At 40.3% G+C, this 24,880-nt stretch overlaps 1 protein-coding gene and 1 long non-coding RNA gene across 5 annotated transcripts in view; one reads left to right on the forward strand and one right to left on the reverse strand.

Moving 5' to 3' along the window:
• LOC147336192 (RAS guanyl-releasing protein 2-like) overlaps nucleotides 1-22,111 on the forward strand; it is a 36,889-nt gene extending 14,778 nt beyond the window's left edge. For 2 of the 4 annotated variants that reach the window (XM_086285244.1, XM_086285245.1), the window contains 11 exons: nucleotides 431-604; nucleotides 4,879-4,995; nucleotides 5,376-5,657; nucleotides 11,015-11,089; nucleotides 11,437-11,559; nucleotides 12,450-12,565; nucleotides 12,663-12,804; nucleotides 15,898-15,934; nucleotides 18,249-18,746; nucleotides 19,620-19,682; nucleotides 20,575-22,111. In XM_086285244.1, the coding sequence (XP_086141370.1) occupies nucleotides 431-604; nucleotides 4,879-4,995; nucleotides 5,376-5,657; nucleotides 11,015-11,089; nucleotides 11,437-11,559; nucleotides 12,450-12,565; nucleotides 12,663-12,804; nucleotides 15,898-15,934; nucleotides 18,249-18,746; nucleotides 19,620-19,678 (1,623 nt within the window). In that variant the 3' untranslated portion in view covers nucleotides 19,679-19,682; nucleotides 20,575-22,111. The remainder of the gene's footprint in view (nucleotides 1-430; nucleotides 605-4,878; nucleotides 4,996-5,375; nucleotides 5,658-11,014; nucleotides 11,090-11,436; nucleotides 11,560-12,449; nucleotides 12,566-12,662; nucleotides 12,805-15,897; nucleotides 15,935-18,248; nucleotides 18,747-19,619; nucleotides 19,683-20,574) is intronic. The other 2 variants (XM_086285246.1, XM_086285247.1) reach the window with 2 other exon arrangements.
• LOC147336193 (uncharacterized) lies at nucleotides 539-2,027 on the reverse strand. The gene is made up of 3 exons (XR_015128215.1): nucleotides 1,929-2,027; nucleotides 1,045-1,153; nucleotides 539-647 (listed from the first exon to the last, which is right to left on the reverse strand). It is a non-coding gene; the product is annotated as an uncharacterized LOC147336193 (long non-coding RNA).
• Nucleotides 22,112-24,880: the final 2,769 nt, after the last annotated feature.

The following is a 24,880-nucleotide window of genomic DNA, read 5'->3' on the forward strand; positions in this document are numbered from 1 at the left end:
TCTATTAGACACTTGAAACTAACAAATCAGACCATAAATGAATCGGGAAAGGATCTGCTGAGGTTATAAATACTGGATAATATTTCTTTTTGGAAACAGATGAGTCTCCGCCTGCTTTGACTATTAGAAATAATGCAGGCTTACGGTACTTCTCATTTCAGACTGCGTCTGTATTTTGTATCCAGTCTTGTTATTTCATTGTTTAAAGTTCTGTGCTCAGCTAAGCAAACCAACTGCATATCCAGGTTTACTGTATGGACATAGGAGACTGTCTACAATCAAGAGGAATATATACAAAACAAGAGAAAGGCCTTTGCATATATGTTTGTCGTCAGGCATTTTCTAATATTCAGAATTGCTGTGGGATGTGAATATGATGTACTGTAATTTAAATAGATAAAGGCTTTCAATGCTTTACTTCTCCTTCTAGTTTCAGGACTACCACAGCTTTGTGATGCATGGCTGCACGGTGGATAACCCCGTCTTAGAGCGCTTCATCACGCTCTTTAACAGCGTCTCACAATGGATCCAGCTTATGGTGCTCAGCAAGCCCACCGCCCCGCAGAGAGCTGCTGTTATCTCCCATTTCATCCGAGTGGCACAGGTCTGTCTGCTGGGTCTGTTACAATCGGGAAAGCTTGGCGGTTCTGGGTTCATGGATAGAGAGTGTTAGTGGGTGATTGTTGGGGGCAGAGAGAAAAAAGCAGGAAAGGTGATTTGGAAGCAACTGTGAAAACCAGGAGGAGCAGAGAGAAGTGGAAAAGTCACCGAGGATCTCTTATGACTTGCAAACAAATGCAAAATATACTAGGATTTCCCATTAGCAGCACAACTGTGTGAAAAAGGGAACATTAATTCAAAAATGGCATTGGAGGTATTAGCATTCCAAGCTCCCTGCTCAGTGAGATAATGCTGCTGCCAATTTTGCATCTTTTAAAAATAAAGGAGATCTTTGGGCTCAGTTCCAGCTATCTATGTTTTTTTTTTGTTCCTGTAGTTTACCAGAGTAGTTCTCTGTGACTCACAGTACCAAATAATCCTTACTTATCTCACGCTGAGTCTTGGTGCAGTCCATGACTTCATCCACCTTCTGAAACAAGCTTCAGTCAGCTTACTTCTGACTGGCTGACCCCTGGAAACAGTGGGTGGGCTTCTGTGATGCAGAAAGAGCTGCGTGTCTGACATGACCATATTACAAATATCCTCTCATATTTACATCACACAGAGTAGAAAAAATTGCAGCAGAGTTTTTAGCATAAAGCTTGACCTGTTGACCTTTGTACACTTATGCTTAAAGATTCTCTTACCACCTCCATAAACTTGTATTTTGAACATTTTTCATTTGCCAAAAAAGACAACAGACACACAAAACAGTTGTAGATACACTTGACTGACAGAATTATTGCAATTATTTCTTTTTTTAAAAATTGCTTTTCTATAAATGCTTCATTAATATTATTATGATGTTTTGTAGTGGAGGAATCTAGTTTCCAACTAGAGAAATATGACTGAAAACTGTGCCCACCTTCCTGTTTCTGTACTCATTCGCTATAGCGTTATGGTCGTCTGCGTGTCATAATCGCTCTAATCCTAATCTTCACTTAATCTTAATACTTCCACAATTTCCTGGAAGAAACTGCCAGCTAGCTGCGCTGTATGGTTTTCCAATCATATGTCTGGAGACTGTCGTCCTTTCACTACAGACGCATGTCTTTAAGTGGCACCCGGGGCTTCTCTGTAATTGATTTCAGTTCAGCTTGATGTTATCGCTTGGTTCGGTCTGCCAGATGGGCTGAGTTTCCCCTCCACGCGACAACTCAGTCATCTAAGCCGTTAAGAGGAAGCTTCAGTCAGCCATAGAAAGTGCAGAAAAAGAATTTTCATCTTAATAGCCTGCAGTGCTCTGTGAATGCATGCTCATTACTTACTGCAAGTCTAGTGTGGGTTTGTTTTCATCTTTATGAGTCGCTTAGGTCTACTCCCGTTCTCCATTTATTTCATCTTCAGCAGAACACATGCTAGACGCACATAATGTGCTCTGTTGAGGTACGCCAGCAATCTAACACCTCTGCAGGGTTCTTATCAGGGGAAGCCCAGCAGAGCTCTCCCAAGTGTTTCAAACTGAACACTTAAGGTTGTTTGAGTGTTTCAGGGAGCTAGATACTTTAGAGGTGAGGACAGTATGAACAACTAAAGTTCGGTTGTGCAGACGGTGGATAATGAGCTCTTTCTGTGCAGCCCGATCCAAAGATCGCCATCAAACAGCGGTGTCTATTGGCCAGTCAGCTGGTCACATGATGTTCTGTGCACCAATTAAACTCTTTTATATTTGTCAGTGGTTTAATTTGGATTGATACTAATCAAAAATAAAAAGCGTGTTTCCTTATCCACAATATTAAAGCAGTGCAGTGACTGAAGTGTGCATCCCTTGGATGAATTGTAATGTGCTCTGATGACATTTGTTGTGTTGAATACACATTGGCCTTTGTGGTTGTGGATTGAAACAGCCTTCCAGCTGCTAGGTGGATATTCTCATTTGTTATGAGATCCTTCGTAATAACGGTGGTGATCCCCACACTGCTGACTCACTGCCATCACCAGAGAACTCTTTGTTCTTCAGTTATTTGAAAAGAATGACTTGCCATTAGGCTTCATTTTATTTTTGCTGGCTGTTCGATAATGCAATTATACTTACTTTGCTCAAATGTGTACACATTCAGAATGCTAGTGTGTATATAAAGCTAGATTAATCAAAACTGACATCACCCAGATGTCAAGTTGAGCTAGTGGAATTACAGGAGGTGAAACACAGCACAGACTGAGTATCTCCAACTACAAGTACTAACACACCTGTTAATCAAAGTATCCTCAAGCCCAGCTGTCAGTCTTAACAGAAGCTGTTCACCCTCCTTACAGTTATTATGATGGGGAAATGATTCGCAGAGGTTAAAACAGTTCTCTGTCCCAGGCTATGCTTTTTAATTCTGTAAAGTCTGACTTTTAGAGCCAGCTTCAAGTGGCCATTATAGGAACTGCAGTGTTTCACATTTCCCGTTTGCTTCATTTTTCATCCCTGGAAATTGCAGCTTGATTCTGATTTTACTGTTAAAGGACCGCTGTGCTTGAGAACATCCTCACATACAAAGCTGGCTCAGTTTCAACCAGAGCAGATAACCATGGTAACATGAGCTGCACAGCTAACCCTGTTTGGTGAAGGTTAATTTGTGGCTTTATTAAGTAGAATGAATTCATGAATACAGAACTTCAGCTGATCTGTGCAGACATTTTAATGAAGCCAATGCTTAGTGTTAAATTCCCTTTTTTTTTGGTCCTCTTAGGATGATTGTGCATGGCTGTCTATGCAGTTAATGATTAAAACCAAAGTAACTATCTTTCCCATGAAACACCTTACACCAACTCCACACATTTCAACTTCTTTATATTCAGATTCTGGGGCAGTGCCGTGAATGAAGCCAGTTTGCAAACATGTGTCCAATGCATCAGCAAAGCTTAACACAATCTAGTTCCTCACTTGAATGTACAGAGCCGTGAAAGATAGAACACAGAGGCCGATTTCTCATTTATCTAAACCTCCCCCAAATCAACTAACTAACCAAACAAAAAAACCTGAAAAACATCTTGATTATCCCAAAGATTTTTGGGAGAATATTCTGTGGACTGACAAGACAAAATTTGAACCTTTTGGAAGAGTCAAATGTATTAGGCCATCAGTTTGTGCACTGAAGCTCAAGCACACTTTGTGCAGGATTATGCAGGACTGAAACAAACTGTACTGCACTTAAATTCGATTAAGATGCTTTGCATGACCTTAAATGGCGATTTATGCCCCAAAGTCCTCCAATAAGGCTAAGAGTGGGCCAAAATTAGAGCATACACATCTGAGAAGATCAAACCCTCCACAAAATTTCCTCATTCATTTTCCGCCCATTTAAAATGCCACAAACTTTGATATTCTCTGATGTATCCCAGGGCAAACACATGCTGGCTTCAGATGTATTCAGAGGCAGCACAGGAGGCAGTCTTATTGCACTTGACATTTCCTAAAGCTTCCCTCTGCTGGTTGTGTCCCATTTCGGCATCCTACTGGGAGCCCATCACAAATGGCTCATGCTCATTAGTGTTTTTTTCTCAACTGCACACTTGCATTATAAATTCAATTGTGAACGTGGCTGCCTTCAGTTTATTGCACATTGTGTTCTTTGTGAATGTTCCACCTGCGTTTGATAAGCATACCGCATCACCAGTCCACTGTGTGCTAACTCTTAGGTGACAGGGAAAGGTGTGGCATGTTGACAGTGAAACCTTTCCCAGGCATCACTGATGAACACATGTATGCGTGGTGCAGCTACACTCTGCAAATGATGGCCTGCTTTCCATACTGCTTTGCAAATTGATTCTAAAGGTTGTTTGAGCTGAATCAAATGATCCCCTCTGGCAGCCCTCCCACGCAGCAGCGACCTCATTGATTTTCACTGAGATGCCAGCAGTCTGAAGGGCAGCGAGCAGCCCCACAGAGCGCCATTCACAAAGAGTTAGCTTAACTTTGACATAGACAGGTTAGAGCATTCACTAAATTCTTGGTATTCAGATTATGTGTGGATGTGTATTTGGCCTGCTAAACTCTTTCAGTATCTAACCCAGAAGTCTCTTCACCCTGTAACCATTTATTTCCATAGCTGCATCTTTCTGACTGCCTGTAAGTCTTTTTTCCTAACTTATACCACCCTTCTTTATCTTTTTCTCTCTCTGCCTTAAAAAAAAAATTTGGCCAGGTTGCTCTTGGCAGTGTCTTACACATTCATAAAATATCTCTTCTTTCACCCTCACTCCTAATTTTTCTTCCTCCTCCGTTCACAGAAGCTGCTACAGTTGCAGAACTTCAATACACTCATGGCGGTAGTGGGCGGCCTCAGCAACAGCTCCATCTCTCGTCTCAAAGACACGCAGGCTCACATCAGTGCAGAGACCAACAAGGTGCAGTAGCTGCAGCCATCTGTCATCTATTTCTGGCAACCGCAACCAGGCGCTACCAGACAAATTCAATGTTCGCTGCATGTCTGTGCGCTGAGCTAATAAGTGATAATGCTTCCTGATTGAGTATTCAGCATCTTCTGTGTAAGCGGTACCAAGCTCCCTGTCTGTGCCCATTACTCCTACACAGTGTCTTTTTAGAACTATGAATTTGAGTCACATGACTAGAAAGTTAAATGCAACAGTTGGGCGAGTTACAGTTATGCAAGTCCATCTGGAGCAAAGTTTTCGACAATATTTGTGATGCTTCCAAATCAATCTTTTCTGAGACAGGCATTCTCTTTTCTGCTCCTCAAACCTATATTCCTTTCACTCTACGACAGGTTTTTAACAACTTAATTGAACTGGTGACATCATGTGGCAACTACAGTCAGTACCGCAAGCGTTTTTCTGAATGCTCCGGCTTCCGGTTCCCAATTCTTGGCGTGCACCTGAAAGACCTGATAGCTGTGCATGTGGCACTGCCAGACTGGGCCGACAAAGAGAAGACACGAGTCAACCTGGCAAAAACCCAGCAGCTGTACGCTATCCTTCAAGAGCTGGCGCTCATTCAGGCCACGCCACCTAACGTCGATGCCAACACAGACCTGCTCAACTTACTTACAGTGGGTATAAAGTTTGTTCCGAGTCCAAGAGAAATGTTTGGCTTCAATTACCTACCTCTACAGAAAGCAGTTAAAGGGGTAATAAGAGACAAATCAGGTCCCGAATCAAGTTAGTCATGATGAAGTGGCATTTGTTTGTCAACCAGACGGCTGTGAGGAGGTAGTAGGAGGAAACATTTTATTTCCAGCCAGTGAAGCAGGCAGTCTGTTTGACTTTGTTCTGCTGTGATTCGACTGGCTCGTGGTCAGACAGACTGTAGCCAGCTGGGACAAAATCTGTGCACAGACAAAAGTCAGAGATCATGTGTAGAGGAAAAGATTCAAAACATGAACCTTCAATCACAAAGCAAATGGGATTTACAGATGTGGTCCACAGTGGCATAACAGAGAAATGGTTACTAAGCGTTTGATTGGAAATGCACTGAAAATGAACAGCAAGATGAAGCAGAAGCGAGACAAGCTGGGTTACTTACATTTGCACTTACATGATGTTGTACAGCCGTACAGGAGGGAAAGAAATAAATGTGTCACAGGCTGAGCAAAATTCACAAAACTAAATGGGTAAAAAAGAAAAAGGCATCGTACGTTAGCTTTAATGCTAACGCTTGGGTGCAGAGAACATTAAAGAGGGCATTTAAGTCAGCATTGTTGTTTTCACTTTCGTAACACTGCTAGCCCAGTTCCACTGTTTGAAGTGACTCATTGTTCTTTATCAGGGACAGAGAGTTGTAACCCCTGCAGCATCGTTTTCACTGAACTTTAAGTTGTTAACCTGGACTGAAACCTCATGTCTATTCCTTTAGACTAAAAAGCTTTCCCTGTCAGGTTGCTTTAGCTTTGAAAGTACCCAAGGGGATCTCAGTAGCAGCAGTCTCTTCTTTGAAATCTGAACAGTTTTTCAAGAAAGCCCTTTACCTAAGAGATCACTGTACTAATAGCTCAGCTGTATTTATTCCTTTACTGAGGGAAGAACTGAGGAGGAGGCATGCGTTCACTGCTGTTTGTTGTCATGTGTATTGCTATACTTGCTAGCAAGGTGATACAAAGGCTTAAATAAAACTTAGTGAAGAGGTGAAGCTTGGGTAAAAAGTAACAACAAAGACCTTTGTGTTAAGGCCTGCTTAGGATCAGTTTAATTAAAATTGTAACATAGTGACATTGTGACATTTTCATTTTCATACGATTCTTACTTGGTTATCCAGATCAACAGAAATACAGTGGCGGAATTAATTGTTTGAACCAATGCTGAATTTTTCATTTTGAGGTCTGGAGACTATATTGTGGGTCACTGTTATGCTGGAAGACCAATTCACAACCCATCTTCACCCATCCACAACCTTCCTCATGATCATCCTCACCCTGTGAGGCATGATCTTGCAGATCAAAGGTGACTGATGGAAATTTTATATTTCTTCCATTTCTGAGAAATCGCACCAACAGCTTTTCCCTTCCCACAAAGCTTCTTGCTGATGGTCTTCTGGCCCATTCCAGCTATGTGCAGGGCTGCAATCATGTCCCTGATGTCCTTTGACAGATCTTTGGTCTGGCCTATGTTGGCAGAGTGGCTGGAATGGAAGAAATTGACTCTGTGGACATGTTTGCTTTATACACATAACTAATTGAGACCACATTCATTTGGACTGGGCTGTTTTGTAGTTTTACAATAATAAAGACAAAAAAAACTAAGTAAAAAGTATACACCTCCCTACCAGGCTAATGCTAACTGTAACCAATGTTACCATGGTGCCAGTCAGTGACATCTGCTTTGACTAGTGGCACTCTGCAACAACAAAAGGAAATGGCTCATAATTTGTGGTTGACAAACATTTTGATAGAGAGAGAAATGAGAGGGTTTTTAGAGAGCACAGTAGCACACAGGAAATATACAGCAGTGAGGATATCCTCAGCTGTTTTTATTTACCCAGGGAAAACAGACTAAACTGATTTGCATTCAGACCAAAATCTAACTGGAATTTAAACAAAAGGCAATGTTTTGGATTTACCTCAATGACTAAATAAGTCAGTATAAAGAAATATATTTTAAGCAAATATTTTACTACACATCCACTTGAAATAAAGTGGATGTACTGTAATATCATGTAACAGTGAGTGAGAATGATACCTTAATTGTTGCTACCTGCTCTTTAGTTTGAAAGCTGAGGTGGTAGTGGCATTTTACAACTTCACAACCCAGTGTGTGTGTGTGTATATGTCAGTATTTTTGGCAGATGCAGACAAGAATCTCCTGAATTTAAGCGCTTTCTGAATTTAAACAATCCAAGGAGATCAATTACTGGTAGCAGGTGTTGCTGTGAGATTGCAGCTGGTTTCTCCCTTTTTCTCCTGTGAAAATAAAAGAAAATAACTTGACAGCTTCTGGAGCTGAGAGGCAAGAGAAAAAGTTTGCTGGACAGAGTCAATATCCAATTATCTTATGCCAGTGCTTATTGGAGTTGATCTAGCATGAGGCCTGCTGGGTTTGCAGCGATAAGATGGAAAGCAAGTCAATAAATCCTTCAAAATAATGAAAAGGGGAAGGCATGCTTTATTTTAGACAGGTAAAATAAGCAAACCACGCAGGTTATTTTTCTCTTCAGCTTTTCAGATGTACTTTGCTTTGCAACTGAACCTTTTCCCTGAAATGTCTGGAATTCTTCGAAATGACACGGTTCAATAAAAAGAAAATAATTTAGCAATTTTGTCCCAGCTGACTAAAACACAAGACACACAAGTACAGTGAGAGAGTAGGACTTCAGGAAAACAAAAGTGTACGAGGCCAAGCGTGGATGCAGTAGACGAGTACGTGTAGCAGCAGACCTAAATGTGTTAACCATAGACCGTATATGCCACATGTCTATGGTGTTTACAAGTGCAAAAAATAGATGCTGCTCTCTCACTTGTTGCTATAATGGCTCTGTACGCAAGAGATGACTCTGCTTAACAGGTCTTCTGAGAAATATGTTTCTGTGTGAAAGGGTCTTTGTGTTAAGTACTCGACAGATGCGTTCAGAAACTATATGTGAATACATTTATATTCAACAAATTGTTGTTATGAGATGCCTGGATTTAGGTGTTTGGATTATTGCTATTGTTTTAAATTTTCACAATATAAAGTAATTAAGCTTATATATTGTCTTTAAACTTACAAATTAACAGATGCATATAGATCCATGTTTATTGACTATCCTCAGCTTTGAACTACATTTGACAGTAAGTCACTTAATGGAGCTACTTCAGCTGACATCATGTGACTTTAGAGTTAACACAAGTCAAGTGATGACAACCTTTGCCTCCATTAAAGAATCCAATATTATATTGCACCATACAAGAAACTGGATCAATGCCCATTAAATAAAAGGTTTCAATGTGCGTATGTGGGCAGTAATTAGCAAAAGATTGCAATAAATGGTGTGCGCTCAGACAACGTGGCAATATATTTTTCAGAACGAAAGCATGCAGTTACTCTATATCACTATATATAGCAGGTGACAAGTGTTCTGAAATGGTTTGCAGCTGAAATATTAGGTGACTTCTTTTGAGTTCCGTCAGCTAGCAACAATAAATGGCTGCAGGCTGCTAAGTGTTGCAGCAAATTGCTAACAGACCAAAGAACCAAAAAGTAAATTTATATAAGCTTTCCGAACTCAAATGTTAGTTCTAAGCTATGATGTTTCTGCACATTAAAGCGAAAGACTTTTGGGTCTTCCCCTCTCATTACATTTAAATATGTAGCTTGCCTTCACCAGTGACCTAGAACAGCTTCTGACTACAGCGGAAAAGGAGTTAAATATATAAAAAAACTGGTTTGATGTAAATAAGTTATCATTAAATATAAAGAAGACAATATTGATTATTTTTGGCACTAGACAAATGAAAAATGTATCTAAAATAAGGGTTAATGGAATTGAAATTGAAAGAGTGTACGAAAATAAATTTCTTGGAGTGATAATTGATGATAAGCTGAGCTGGAAGTCTCATATAAACCATGTGAAAACAAAAATGTCAAAAACCATTGCTATTCTCTATAAAACAAAGCATGTCCTGAACAAAAAATCATTATACACACTTTATTGTACTCTGTTGCTTCCATATATGACTTACTGTCTGGAGATATGGGGTAATGCATATAAAACGAACACTCTTCCTATTTTCAAGTTACAAAAAAGAGCTATAAGAATTATAAACCAATCAAACTATATAGAACCAACTAACATTTTGTTTATTAATCTGAATACCCTGAAATTGTATGATTTAGTTGAATATAAAATGGCACAGATAATGTATAAAGCACAAAATAACTTGCTTTGCCCCAGTACTCAGAAGCTGTTCAAAGTCAGAGAGAGTCAGTATGACTTAAGGGGAACAGATTTCTTTAAAAAAAACAAGATAAGGACAAATATAAAGCAGAGATGTGTTTCTGTTAGAGGAGTTAACCTGTGGAATAGTTATGACAGTGATTTAAAAAGGTGTAGTTCATTTTCCTTGTTTAAAAATATGTTTAAAAATACAGTATTAGAAAAATATATAAATCAAGAATGAAAAGAGCAAAAAACAAAAAAGAAAAAACAAACAAAAACAAAAACAAAAAAAACTCTTGATTCCTTTGCTTTGATGTAGTTACTTATCTAAAGTGGAACGTTTTTTTTTTCTTTTTCTTGTTTGTTTATTTGTTTGTTTGTTTTGTTTTTGCTTTGTTTTATTATTTGCTTCGAGCCCTGTGTACAGGAGCTGCATGCAAAAAGATCTTTTGTTAAAAGGGTTGGCGTAATAAGCAAATGCTTCAGCCAATACCTTTTGATTAGCCTTGTCTCATGCTTTCTTGCTTTGTGGTAGATCTTTGTTCTGTCCTCACTGAGATATTTGAATGCTAATCAATAAAATCAAATCAAATCAAATCAAACCAGTGTGTGAATGGGTGGATGACTGCATATGTTAAGCGCTTTGGAGTCCTTAGGCACTAGTAAAGCGCTATATAAATACAGGCCATTTACCATTTTAAATATGTATAGTGCCTTAGGTAACTCCAGTAGCTTGCTAACACAGTTCATACTTTAATAGCTAACTAGACACAGGCTGCTAGCATAAACCACTGATGTCTCAAAATGTCATATTTTTAGCTAGCAAACAATATTTTAGCCTTTAGTTTAGGTTTTGTAGGACTGATTTGGAAGGTATGAACCAAATTGTAACTCTATAAAAAACTTTACTTTGATGTTTATAGAAAAAGTATTTTACATTTAAGAAATAAAAGTATTCTTATTTGAAATAACTGCTGGTGTTAATACCTGATTTTACCTGATAAATGGAAATTACTTGAATTTTTTCATGTGCCTTTTTCACATTGGCTGTTTGTGCAGGTGTCTCTGGACCAATACCACACAGAAGAGGAGATCTATCAGATGTCTTTACAGAGGGAACCACGCAAGCCAGTGGTAAGCAGCATGGTGATATACTCATCCCGTGTGTTCCCAGCCCCTCACCTCTCATGCACTAATATTGCTTTTCTACAGACTTGCTATGATAGATAATGGTGATTTTAAGCGTGCCTTCTGAACCTCAGTCTAAAATTGCCTGCATTTCAGACAAATATACTGTAGACAATATTTATCTTAGGATATTAAAATATCAGAATTGTTACGCTGGAAATCTTTTTCAAAAAGTATTTTCATTCTGATCCACCGAGGTTATTCCTGACTTCTGCCCTGTGTGGCAGCTTTCTTTGCTTCACTTCCCTGGTTTATTATTGATCTCATGGTCTCTGATTTCTCATCAACTGTAGCAGAACTCCAGCCCTGCCCCCGCACCTGATCCCAAGCCCAGTATGATTGATGAGTGGGCCGTTTCAGTGAAGCCCAGCGCTGACCCCACGATCATCAAGAAACACATAGAGAAGATGGTGGAAGTGAGTTTCTCTGCTCCCTTCATATTCACATCTCTCAGAGCCTGAGAGGTGCTACAAGGATAAGGATAAAAATGAGCTATGGCTGTACTCACCACCACAACTGTCAGAGATCAAAAGTTTAAAAACTGATACATCTCTAGGCTTTTACCACTAAAATGATTAATTCAAAAACAATAACGCTCACCAGTGCTCTTCATTATCAAACTGCTGGATTATGAAATCATCTTTTAGACTGCATGAGTCTGATCTACTACATTTTATTGGGCTTGTCAAAGATTTAGCAAATGTCAGAGTGTATTTTTTTAGTCTTGCACAAACCATAACTACCATAACTAGGGCGTATGTGTTTTGGTAACTTCTTCCCCACAAATGCACATCTGCAAATGAGTTGCATGACAGATCTACTCTGTCTGTAAAATTCTGTTTCAGCAAATGTTATTTTCCAGATGTGTTAAGTTGGTTGTCACCCAGTCAAAGTGTTAGCTTTGTTCTATCTACTGTATGTATATATATTTATAAAGTTTAAAGACAATCAACATTATTTAATAAATGTGACCTGCTGTGATGCTGTGGGTTTCTCTGCCTTTTAGGGAGGGAATACTTGTTTCCCAGTTTGAACATTTAGTTTTTTAGGTTGCTCTGAGAGGTGTTATAGGTGTTAGTATCAGAACTGCTAATTCATCAAAACTACACAATAAACAAGTGAAATGCAGATATATGACCAAAGATGGAAAAGAAAAATGTTGTGAAACTTGGTGCAGAGCTCATGCATGGACAAATCTGTGGATCTAAATTTTAAATACATAAATTATTGTGTTATTTTTCAGGCAATCACAATAATCACTTTTCCCTAAAACAGCCTAATTACTTCACATCTTTCTTCTTTTCAGTCAGTCTTCAAGAACTTTGACACAGATGGCGATGGCAATATCTCCAGGGATGAATTTGAAGCAATCAGGAACAACTTTCCATACCTCAGCAAGTTTGGAGAACTGGACAAGAACCAGTGAGAATCTGTAGCTTTATTCACAAGCACTTTATAGACTGAGCCAACTTACAATCTGCTTTCTATGACATTCATCTCTTTCTGCGTCCTCTTACAGAGACGGGAAGATCAGCAGGGAGGAGATGATAGACTACTTTATGAAAGCCAGCTCTCTGCTGAACTGCAAGATGGGTTTCATCCACACTTTTACTGAGACCACCTATGTCAAGCCCACGTTCTGTGAACACTGTGCTGGCTTTGTGAGTAAACATCTATGCCTAAAACTTAAACAGTAGCCATCTTTTCAGCTTGTGTATAATTCTGCTTTTGACCTCAGTCCATCCTAAAATGTTCATGAAACACAGTCCATGAAAAACTCGATTTTAGGCACTGACTCAGCTGTAGGATTTATAAATGCCCCAGTGTCATGCACTTCATTATTTGTCTTGGCTGTCACTGTCAAGCCGTGGTAGCACAACTCTTTAAGGTTCCTCCTGTCAGGTCAGGGTAGTGCAATCACTTTGAGCTGCAGCCACACACTGCTGAAGTTGCATTCTGGGAAATATGAGAGGAAGTTAACTGGGTGAGATGATAACCCTCGTCTGTGGCAGTGTTAAGGGTGTGTGAGTGTGCGTCCTCTGGCCCTCAACGTTCCCAAAAGTCCCCCAAGGATCTCTGTGTTATTGAGACACAGACAGTGACTAAGCTGTAATGAGAAGAGGCCTTTAATGTTGAAGTAGAGACACTGAGATGACATCACATTCATTTCTTTATATTGCATTATAAGCGGACCAATTCTCGAGAGAGACGTACAGACAACCGTATGTGTTTCCATTAAAATTAAACATGTATACAGCAGCACGTTAAACTCTGGGGAAAGTCTGTTACTTTTAAATCGTCATGGGGGAAATTCAGAATACAGAGCAGGGAAAGATAAGGACCCTGGCAGTCTGCCTCTTCCTTTGGATATATCTGTGTGTGTGTGGCAGAGGTAGATACTGTACACCAACCACTTCCTCATCTGTCTGCTTTCCTCTTGGCTCCTGTGCAAACAAAATATTTTCCTGCAGCACATTTTTCAACACTTGCCTAAAACATGCTGTCCAATTCCAGCTGGGCCTTCTGTAAACACCAGCGTCCAGTCACCGGTATTCGCACAAGGATGTTCAGTCTGGTGCTGTGGTGCCTGCATTCTTCTTTGGTCTTTTATTTTAATTACTGGCTTACAGATTACAGAAGCAAGCCGACAATGCACCGTGTGCAAGCTTCTCCATCTCCGGAGGATGCAGCAGGCTTCTGGAAAAGATTCAAACAAGTTTCAGAAGAGAAATTACACAGAGTGATGCATCGAGGCTTTTTGACGCATGCTGCATCTCTTATTCTGTTTTGAGTTACGAGAGTGTTCATACCTTGTGACAAAAGATAAAAATATCTCATTACAGTCACAGATCTTTTCCAGGCTGCGTGTCTTTCCAAGGTACATTTGTACATGCATGTATGCTCATACTGCAAACTAGCATTTCTAAACAAGCCTACTATGGACATGTGTGGGTGACCTTATCCTGCTGGACTGCAGAGTTTGGTAAGAGTATGTAATGTCTGAAACTAAGTGTTTGGAGCTGTCGATGAGCTTTTGGTTTGCAGGGTTAATTGTACATTGACGTCATATTATGTGTTTGATATGGTTACAGGTTCTTAAACTAGCATAAAGGTCTACAAACTGAAAAATAATAATGGAGGTTAAAAACTACATGTTAAGTTTAACTCCCAGTCCTGAGCCTGATTCTGAAAGATGTAAAATAACGCGTCTACTCTGAGAATCATTTACAGTGAACAGTGATGCTTTACTGCAAATGATTTCACAGCCTTAAACATAATTGAGTGAAAGAGGCGTGCCCGTCCACCAGGCTTTCCTGCCTGCTGCGTCCTGCACAGGGTCATGCTGCTGCTCTCCCTGTCCCTGTTTTTCCATGTGTGCACATGGAAAGGGTTGGATGTGTGCTCTTTTTTTTACTTATGTGCATGACATAAATTACTACAAATTATTTTGTCTGACAGACTAAAATGTTAGTTCGATCAGTTAACCCCCTTCCTCCACTAGAGACAAAAAATAGGGTACTTTTGAGCTTGTCTAGATAAAGTGATTCCAATTCCAAATTTGCACATTTTCTTCCATTATTTCTTCCACAATAATGGCTGATGTCAGTCACTTAGAAAACAACTTGTTCCCTCATTTGAAAATACTTAAAATAAAATGGCGATAACAAAAAAAGGTTCATGGGAATTCAGTAGAATGATAAATGGAAACTTTTCTCGTCGTATAAAAGCCAAATTTTACCTTCTGTCACTTTTTTTGTGTTAAGCAATTTAGCAGGAACAGAATGACATTTGAGATTTGTTACAGTCGGGGCATTAAAGACAGCACAGTTTCCCTTATTTGAACTTTCCTATTTGATAAAAGATTGCCTTAAAATACCTGAGAAATTAAATACACACTGCTTGTCAGTGCTGGTTCAAAACTCAGCACTGAGGCACTAGAAATGATTTCAAAAATAGAAACATAAACGTCTCCCGGTGCATTTTTTAAATATCAAATGTGTAACTACAGCCAGTAGAGGTGGCAAAGCTTAAATTAAAACCAGCATGTTTCCAGCTGTTGTTTGTAGTGTGTTGTGTTTTAGCGTCTACAGAGGCTTTAAAGGTCAGTCAGCGTAGGCAGGGCTGTGATGATAGTTGTGTTTGGATATTCTGCTCAGAACTAACTTCTCTTTGTTTTAAAGCCTCTGGCTGTGTGTGTGTGTGTGTGTGTGTGTCTGTGTGTGTGTGTGTGTGTGTGTGTGTGTGAGAGAGACTTTCTTTGTGTCAGTGTGCAAATGTGCACCTACAGGTGTATGTGGCTTTGCTGTCATTCATGTAGGTTTGTGTGTGTCTGTATGTGTGTACGTGAAGAGGTCAGGATATTTTGTGCCTCCTCAGATGTGCCAGTGCGGTGTGTGATCTCCAGTTCAGCTCTTTCATGTCATTGTTCCCCCACTGCCTGTGCGCTCCCTGCATCCCGCTTGATCTCGGTCCCCCTCCACCCCCTCTGTCCAGCCGGCCTCCCGTCTCTCTCCCCCTTTCTTTCCCTCTATCTCGCTCTCACACCTTACGTGTCTCTTTGCTTCATTGTACCTCTTTCTTGCCTTGCTTTGCCAAGTGCTTACTCACAGTTGCCTGTTTGTTGCAGTTTTCTCTGTATTATTGTAGGGTCTTTACCTCATTATATAAAGCGCCTTGTGTCCTAAACAAAATAAAATCAGGATTAATGCCCAACCCCACTCCTTTTCCCCTCTCTTTTCTTTCTTTTTTTCCAGATCTGGGGATTTTACAAGCAAGGCTACAAATGTAAAGGTAAGAGAGGAGTCGTTCAGCTTTTGCTCGCTGTTTTCGGCACAAATAAACTTGTTCTAGCTACAAGGGTACAAGCTTCAAGGAATTAGTGCCTTTTTTTTGAAGCCATCGATTCCCATCTGTTGCACCTTCCACAGATTTTTGAGTGCTAAGTAAATGTCATCAAACATATCACACATTTAATTATATTCAAAGCCCTCTGCTTAAGCAGCTGGATAAACTCCATCACCGGAGAGCACACTATACACAATGGAGAATTATTTGCCCTTTCAGGCCTCCAAGTGGACCTGTGTTTGAGGAAGCTGGTTCATTTCACAAATGCACATACACAGAGGCCGGCTACCTTCTTAAACACATTTGCAGCTTGTCCACCCCCCCCTCTGTGGACATGCTGTTGGTGGTCCGTGCTGATGTTGTAAAGCAGAGTGATGATCTGCAGACGTTAAACTCTCTAAATAATTTGCAACAAATATGTTGCTCTCCAGATGTCAAGCAAAGGTTTGGACATGATGCCGGATCTAAAATGCAAATAAACCTAGTTTCCATCTGCTGTAGTCTTTTAAGGAGTGATTGGATACAGCTCAGACATCTGAGCGAGAAAGGTAGGGCAGATATTTCATAGATGGCGTTTCCCTGCTTTTTCTGTGTTGCATAAACTAAATTCCACGTCAGGTTTTTGCAAAGATTTCTCAGTCAGCCTTGCCTACACAGTTTGTTCAGTTACTAGCGTGAATATCTCATTATTTAGAAGAAGTTAAGTATTGTGTTAATGCAATGACAGCTTGAGAAACCTCACAGTAGTATTGTATTGTGTGCAGAGTCCTTGTGTATCGCAGGATGTAACGCTTTGTTGTTCTCTTGGAGCCTTGGAGGTCTAAGTAGGAGAACAAAAGGACACATGTGTTAACAAATACAGATATTTGTGTTTGAATTAGTGTAACAACTTTAAGGATTAGTAATTTCTTATTTTTCATGATGACGTCATGTTGACTAGGTCACGGCCATACCACCCTAAGCACAACCGATCTTGTCGGGCCTGGTTAGTACTTGGATGGGAGACTTGGATTAGTACTTCAGGAGAGGTAGAGCAGGTCATTTGCTAATCCGAAGGTTGGTGGTTCAATCACTAGCTGCTCCAGTCTACATGTCAAACATCCTCGGGGAAGATGTTAACACCAAGTTGCTCTCTGTTGTGTGACTGCTACATAGAAAAAGTGTAGCAAAAAGTGCTTGCGTGAATGAGGCAAGTTATGTAAGGAGCTTTAAATCTTTAACTTGTGTTTGTTGTTAAAATACAAAGACAAGCATGTGATTGCTTTAAAAAATAACACAAGCAGATCCACACAAAGAGATCGATGCATTTCTCTGTGTATACAGACACACATACACACCACTGACCCTCACACTCTCCCGTGTCCTCTCCACTCTACAGGAGTGCATTCTGTGAGCCTGACTGAGAGTTTTAGTTCTGGCTTGTTCCATTAATGAGACCAGGGGAAGTCAATGAGAGAGCCCCACAGCCATTCATCCCCATTACCATTGTTAGCCCAAACTCAGGGAGGTAGACAGACCGGCAGGCACATAATTGAAATGAATCACCCACTGCAGTGCAGTGCAGTGCAGGAGCGCTCTTGATGTGTGTGGGTTGTCTGGTGTGTGTAATGGGGTAGTAGATGTCAGCTACTGAGATTTGAATCAGAAACCTCTCACTGTCTGAACAGATGTGGGGCTGTGCTCATGCCAGCATTCTAACATCCATATCACAGAAACATCTTTGCTTCTTTCTATCTCTTTGACGTTTTAGCAGGTAGGCTTCTTTTTTTTTGCTTTAGACCGTAAGACTGCTCTAAGATCTCCTTGTTAAATTTGAATTGTCATCCCCCAGCTGCTTTGCTCACCATAGCATGAAGACTGGGAATAGTAGCAACATTTATAGCTTCATATACATTGGAAAGACATGAGAGTACATGAGAGTTTAAGCAAAGACTGATAGGTATGTGTCATTATTTGGGAACTGACGAATATCTGTGATAATTATTTTAGAATGAAAAATTCATAGTGAGTTAAAGAAATAAGCATTATAAAAAAATCCAGTATGATCAAAATTTGTTATATTGCCACTATGTAGGTTGTTACTGTTTTCTTCTCTTGATATGATGCTTATCTGCACACTTTATAGTTATTTAAAGTCAGGTGACTACCACCAGTGACAGTGAAGAAATGAACCAGGAAAGATTTCTGTTGCCGTGGATTCCAGTAACTCAGTTGCTTTCCTGCTGCCTTGCTGGGTGACCCATCACTCCTCTCCTTGTAGACTACCCACAGCTGACAGAGCTGTTGTCGGGCACAGTCGGCCTTACCGTGTGCATGTGCCAGTGTTCGCGTGTCTGTACAGCATGTCGAAGCACTTTACTGTCACCGTTAGCTCTCCCGTTTGCCCCGTTTCATCAGTTTGCACCCGTCCCTTTGTCTGACCCTTCTTCTCCACCTCCATCTTCCTCTCGCCCCTGGCCCTCTCATCCTTTCTTCCTGTCTCGCCTGCTCTCTCGCCGATTGTCCCTCCCTCCCTTCCAATCCCCCCGTCCTCTCCTCCTCTCCCGAAACCTGTCCCTGCCTCCATCTTTCTCCCATCGTGCGAACATTCCCACTGCAGCCTGCGGGGTCAACTGCCATAAGGCCTGCCGAAGCCGGCTGGCTGTTGAGTGCCGGAAGAGGACCAAGAGCATCAGCCATGAAGCGCCGCCAGCTCTCCAGGCCAGATCTTACAGCTTCCCTCCTCCTGCTAACACCCCACCCAGCCTGCAGAACACTGGTAAGATGCATCTACATGCAGCTAGCATCCCTCATGTTTCCAAGAGGATGATTGCTGAAATGGACCCCTACACATGTCTAAATACGTATTACATTAAAAATTAAAAAATGATTTGTGATTCCACTGATAACTGTCTTTTATAACATTTCTGATCAATTTCAGCCTTTTTGGATCGAGCCAGCCCTCCTATTTCTAGTGTAAATATATATATATACACATATATATATATCTATGGTCCTTATGCAACTACCTGCTGCTGGTTGTGGCCTACAGGCATAAGCAAAAAGCCCCCACAGAATAAGTGTATTTTTCAAGCATCGAGTTACTTGTTTTTAGAATCTTTGTTTCTCACAGGAATGAATACAGTACCAGCTAGCTTGATATGTGTACAGACCTTAAAGTTTGACCCCTCGTGCTGATAAAATAGAATCTCCCATCGCAGGCATCAAAGATAAACAAGTGTAGCCTGGAGGAATTTTGACTTCATGTCACCACTGCAACACCTCCACTTTTTGATGGGGGCTTTTGTCTTCCTTTGAGTGTATGGGGAGCTGACATTTGGAGTGTTTTCTTCCAACAATAGAGTGTAATTTGCAATGGAAATGTAAATGGTCCACCACAGTGAGGCTAGTGACTCATAAAGGCAGTGTTTTCATCAGACATTAGCAAAAGTGGCGCCCTGCCTGGCTCAATTCTGTATCAGTGCAAACCTGCTCCATCAGTGGGCAGCACAATGCTGCCAGACGAATGAATTGGGAATGGTAAATAGACAAAGGCCGCACATTTCTGGATTTTAGGCGATGCTTTGCATTTCCAGATGGCTGACCAAACCGCCACTTATTTCTTTGCCCTCACCTTCTCTGTTCCCACTAGTAATTGCTGAGGAGGATATAGAGGCAGTGGAGGAAGGAGTATTTGATGTCCATCTATAACCAGGTGAGAGAGGTGCACTTTGACCGCTTATTTGCTGTTTAATAGATAATTGTTTTATATGTTTTTGCTGATTAGTTATGTTCCTAATTAATTAAATGAGTTCATAGCTTCCATTTTGACCTGGAAGAATTCTTGTTGTCTGTAAAGTCAGCAGGACCTGACACAGTCTGTCAGCTACCACAGTAATCATTAAAAGCCTGGCTATCAACCTGTAGCTCTTTCACAAATAACAAATTGTGTGGAATTAGTTAATTAGCTACAGAGTTGCTGGTCACCTTCAAACATGCGTACATATTTCCCAGTTTTCTGGCATAACTCATTTCTCTTCCTGTTAAAGCCACTTAACCCATGCAACCGCACAGAAAACACACCAGTGTGTTGTCGTTTAATCCCTTTCTGGCTTGAAACCTCAAATGAAAGTTCACTTCTCTTCTCAGCTTATTCCCACAGAAGTGAAACTAGTTTGAGTTTGACAAAAACGAAAAGTATCAGAGTGCATAAAAAAGGACCAGATATGGTATTGGAGATCATCCTGGAGATCTCTGTGAGAAGTAAACAAATATGTGGAGATTAATAATACTGAAATAATAATGATAATATTTACTCCTTTAAGGTCACTTAAAGGCGTTGCAGATGTAGTGCAATAAAATCGTGCACATTTCCACAGTATTTCACACCAAGTTACACACAGGGAATGTCAGACTCGTGCCTGATTTGCTTAGCTCGTGGTCTTCCCTTGAAGAGAGACAGTGCAATTATTCACCGTTACCACAGTTTCCCACAGCCTTTACACAGCATCGTCTGACTGTCAGTGTATGACAAATCTTTGCAGGAGTCTTGAACTGAAGAGCGGTTTTGATGAACAGGCCGGTGACAGATTTTGGCTCTTTTTTAGAATCCCTCCTACGGTCGGTGTTCGAGAAGCCAAATCAGCCCCTTTCGAGAGCGAGACGGAGAATGTGCTACAGTGTGTCAGATTTACAACCCGCAGCGCTGAGGAGAAATTGCACTGAACACGATCCAGGATACCTACATGCTGCCACACGGTGGACACGCTGCAGCAGCACTCCTCTCTGCCCGACTCACAGGAATGTGACGACCAGTGGGAACCGAATGTCTCTGTATGATTTCTATGAAAAAAAAAAGATGTGCATTTTGATTCTGTGTCGGCCACGAGTGTTACTGTAAAATACTTACTAAATACTTACTCTTTCGCTCTCTCTATATATCTATATCTATATATATTTAAAAGAAAATCCACAAAATTGTATTTTCTTGGTGAAATGTTCACGTCAGTGGAGTTTGTAAATTTGAGCACACTGCAGATTGGCGCAGTTGTCTTTTCTTTAAAACATAAAAGAGGTGCTGTTATTGCCAAGAATGTAAAGCTGCCACCCAGACTAAGCTACAGTCTCCTTTAAGTGGGAAGCTCAACTTTTTTCCCCCCCTCTCCTCTTGTTTGTTGTTTTGAAATACATTTCAGCGGACCAATAATAGGACCAATTTTGATGTCAGATAAAATATTTGTGGTGCCCGTCTGAAGTGCGACGACAACGGCAGCAAAGGAAACAGCTGAAAGAACCGTGGCGACGGCTGTAATTGGGATGGACTTTAATTAATGTTCTGTTCTTCGTCACGTTTACCTGAATATCAGTAACTATAGTTATTGCGGTTGGTGTTATTTTCAGTATAGAGTACTGTCTTGTACCAGTGCAGTGACAGATGACCCATCCTCCTGCAGTACTGTGAATGTAGCAGAAACAGGAATGCTGCTGTCACATGAAGAAGCCCATTTTTCTTTCCCAGTAAATGCGTTGAGAGCATTAAAGAAAAAATAAATGAAATAATCAAAAGAACAAGATTAGAACTGGAGCCGTTTTTTATTTGACAGCAGCTTCTAAAAACATTTTCCTGAGAAGTTTCCATGCAAGTTGTATTTTCGCTGTTTATAATCTGCATGCTTCTTCCTTCTTCCTCGTATTCTCCTGACAGATATTTTTTTTTCTATTTTTAAATTTGTAATTTTTTTTTTTTTACGTAGCACGCCAACTTTTCATTTATTTAGCAAGTATGATGTCTTGAAATTCCACACAGAGGAAATGTTTCTGTCTCTTGGTGCCTGTGGAGAGATGACTTCAGACTTTGAGTGGCGTTTGCTTCAACTGCCAGTTTGTCGCTGAATGAGGCTCCTCAGTTTGCTGGTATTTATTTTTTTGGTAAAAAAACAAAGAAAAAAACGAATATGCCTGTCCTGTGCCACTCCTTGCCTGACGATTGGATGTTTGCTGTTATTCGGAACGATGTCATGCTATTCCTCGTGGTCTGTTTCTACATGATTCCTCAGTATTAAATGCAGCAGGCATCTTTCTAATATGTGTTCTTGTTATGAGATTCTGTGACTAATAATAATAATAATGATACTAACAGTAAAATTTGTCTTGCTTTAGTCCTCTTTTCACTTTGTATGCTGAATCAAAGGTGTATTCACATAAATCTTTCTCTTCTTTTACTTGAGCAGGGAACACTTTAAATTAAAGCAGCTGCTTTGATCTTAAAGATGGTTGATTTTACTTAAACTTTGTGCTGTTACTATAAATACAGATAATGTTTCATAATGAAAGCTGGCGATTTTGGTGAAGAAGAAATTCTTTTTTTTTTTAAAAAATTGAACAATTGTGTCAAGTAAAACATCAAAGATATTCTTTCACAATTCATAAAAAGGGAGCTCTTTGTTCCCCTGTCTGAATCTGTCCATTCAAGATCAGCTTAGCTCAGTAAAACAGACAAAGAGGTTTAGCAGAGTGCAGGTGTGAAATCATTTAGTTAACACTAGCTGCAAACATGCTTAACTTCAGAACACGTTCTCACATTTAATACAAAACGGCCCAGTTTAATGTAGCATGTATGGCCTGCAGCACATTAAAATATCAATGCAACGTTTTTCTACGATTCCAAATTCAAGTATTTTCCAAGAGACAGTTTAACAGCAACTGAAAAAAGGTCTTTGAGATATTGCACCTATTATGGTCCTAGTTTTTTTAATGTACTGCATAAACTGTTGGATATATACAATTAGGGTATATACAAGCAACCCATGTGACTCAAAAGCTTTATTTTCTACTCTTGACTCTGTGTGATGTCAGTGGATAACCCTAATAAGGTCATTTTTGGGCACACAGCTCGTTCTGTCAGTTGGCTAGGGAAAGGGTTGTGAGCTAAAGTCACTCGATTCACACTGATGGCCTGCACCACACCCCGGTGTGAGGTAAATAAGGATGAGCCATGGCTCATTTGACTGCCCAAGTCAAGTTTACAAATAAAAATATGGACCTGGAAATGAGCACAATAGGTCCTTTTTAACAAAACAGGATACTACTGTACTACTGTACATTTCATTCACCCTTCATGTGACCATGATCCAGTGCCCTCTGCTGCCTGTCCATTATAGGCATTAATAACGAGCCTCGGAGTCAGTGCCACATGTAATTATTCTCTGAGATGAAGTCAGTTGTGGTGTCTGATTGCACAGCCCTTGCTCCGTGTTTTCTGTAGACTTTCTGCAGCCACTGGCTCGGCTCATATCTCAGCCCTCCTGTCATCATGCTGCTAAATGCTCTCATGAGGGACTGTGCCAAATAAAAATGAGCTGATGAATTGGAGAGGTGATGTGTTGATAACCTGGCCTTTTGACCTTGGTCTATCACGCACAAGAATAGTGTCACAAAAAGTATTTGCTGCCATCTGGATTTCTTTGACCTTTAAATATTTCACATCCTCCAAAAAAATCAAAATCAAAAAATGAGACAGAGATCATCCAGAAAAAAATAAAATGCATTTTTTGTATGATGATCTAATTTATTAAGCTATGTGAAAAAGTAATTGCCACCTAAACGTAATAACTGGTCGTGCCACCCTTGGCAGCAAGAACTGCAATCAAGCCCTTGCAGTAAGTGGCAATGAGTGTTTCACATCGCTGTGGAGGGATTTTGGCCCATGCTTCTTTGAAGAGTTGTTTTCATCCAGCCACACACACCACAAGCTTTTGAATGGCCAGTTTGGAGTTATGCTAAAACATCTCAATCAATTTCTTTGAGCCATTCACAGCTGGACTTGCTGGTGTGTTTCACTGCCCTGCTACACAACTCAGGTGTGCTTCAGGGAACAAATTGATGGTCACACATTCTCCTTTAGGATTTTTTGGTAGAGGGCCAAATTCATGGGTCCATCATGGTCCAGGTCCATCATGATCTCAGTCATGGTTCAGGTAATGAAGCAGCAAAGCAGCCCCACACCACCACAGCACCACCACCATGTTTGACTGTTGGTATGTTGCTCTTTTTGCCAAATGCTGTGTTAGTATTAGATCATTTTGACCCAATCTCTTTCTTACTGTCGAATCATGAACCCTGGAGGCCTGCAGTTCTTTAAATGTTGTTTTGCTTTTGTGACCTCTGGATGAGTTGTTGATGCGCTCTTGTATACGTTTACACTCCTGGGAAGGTTCACCACTATTACCAGTGCACTACATTTGCAGATAATGGCTCTAACTCTGGTTTATTGGAGTACCAAAGGCTTAGAAATGGCTCTTTAACCCTTTCCAGACTGGTTCTTGAGTTTCTTTAGATTGTGGCACGATGTCTTCGAACACATGTCGATCAATGACTGATACATTCAGCTACTGAAAAGCAGATTTATGAGATCTTTTAGCCTTCTTCACTTTGTCAGACAGGTTCTATTTAAGTCATTTCTTGATTCAAACAGATCTAGCAATAATCAGGCTGGGGTGTGGCTAGTGGAAATAATATAATTTGTTTGATAGTCTGTAACATTTAAGCATGACAAGGGGCAAATACCGCCTTGTACTGTAGATGCATTCAAGTTTAAGCACATAACCGTGCTACTGTGATACATTCAGCTTCTGTAGCCACTTGTTCCACCAGCAAGAAGGTCCAATTAATGATATCCAAACCAAAAAAAGTGTTTGTACCCATTTTTTGTACCTTTAAACTAAAGCAATGAATGAAAATCCGAAAAAGAAAGGCGACTCAAAGCAAAATTCAACAGACCCCACACAAGCAAATAAATGACCTTGATAATGATGATAGTGGAACCATTGTTCAAACTTGACATTAGCACAATCTCCTCTTTAAAAATCACCCAGTGTCCCCCGTATTTGTGAGACTGTTTTTGCAAAGTCTCTA

Source organism: Aulonocara sp. 'chitande type north' Nkhata Bay, linkage group LG3, assembly GCF_057382095.1.
Source record: "Aulonocara sp. 'chitande type north' Nkhata Bay isolate Kocher_YH1m ecotype deep benthic linkage group LG3, A_spYH_male_GT1.1, whole genome shotgun sequence".
NCBI lineage: Eukaryota > Metazoa > Chordata > Actinopteri > Cichliformes > Cichlidae > Aulonocara > Aulonocara sp. 'chitande type north' Nkhata Bay.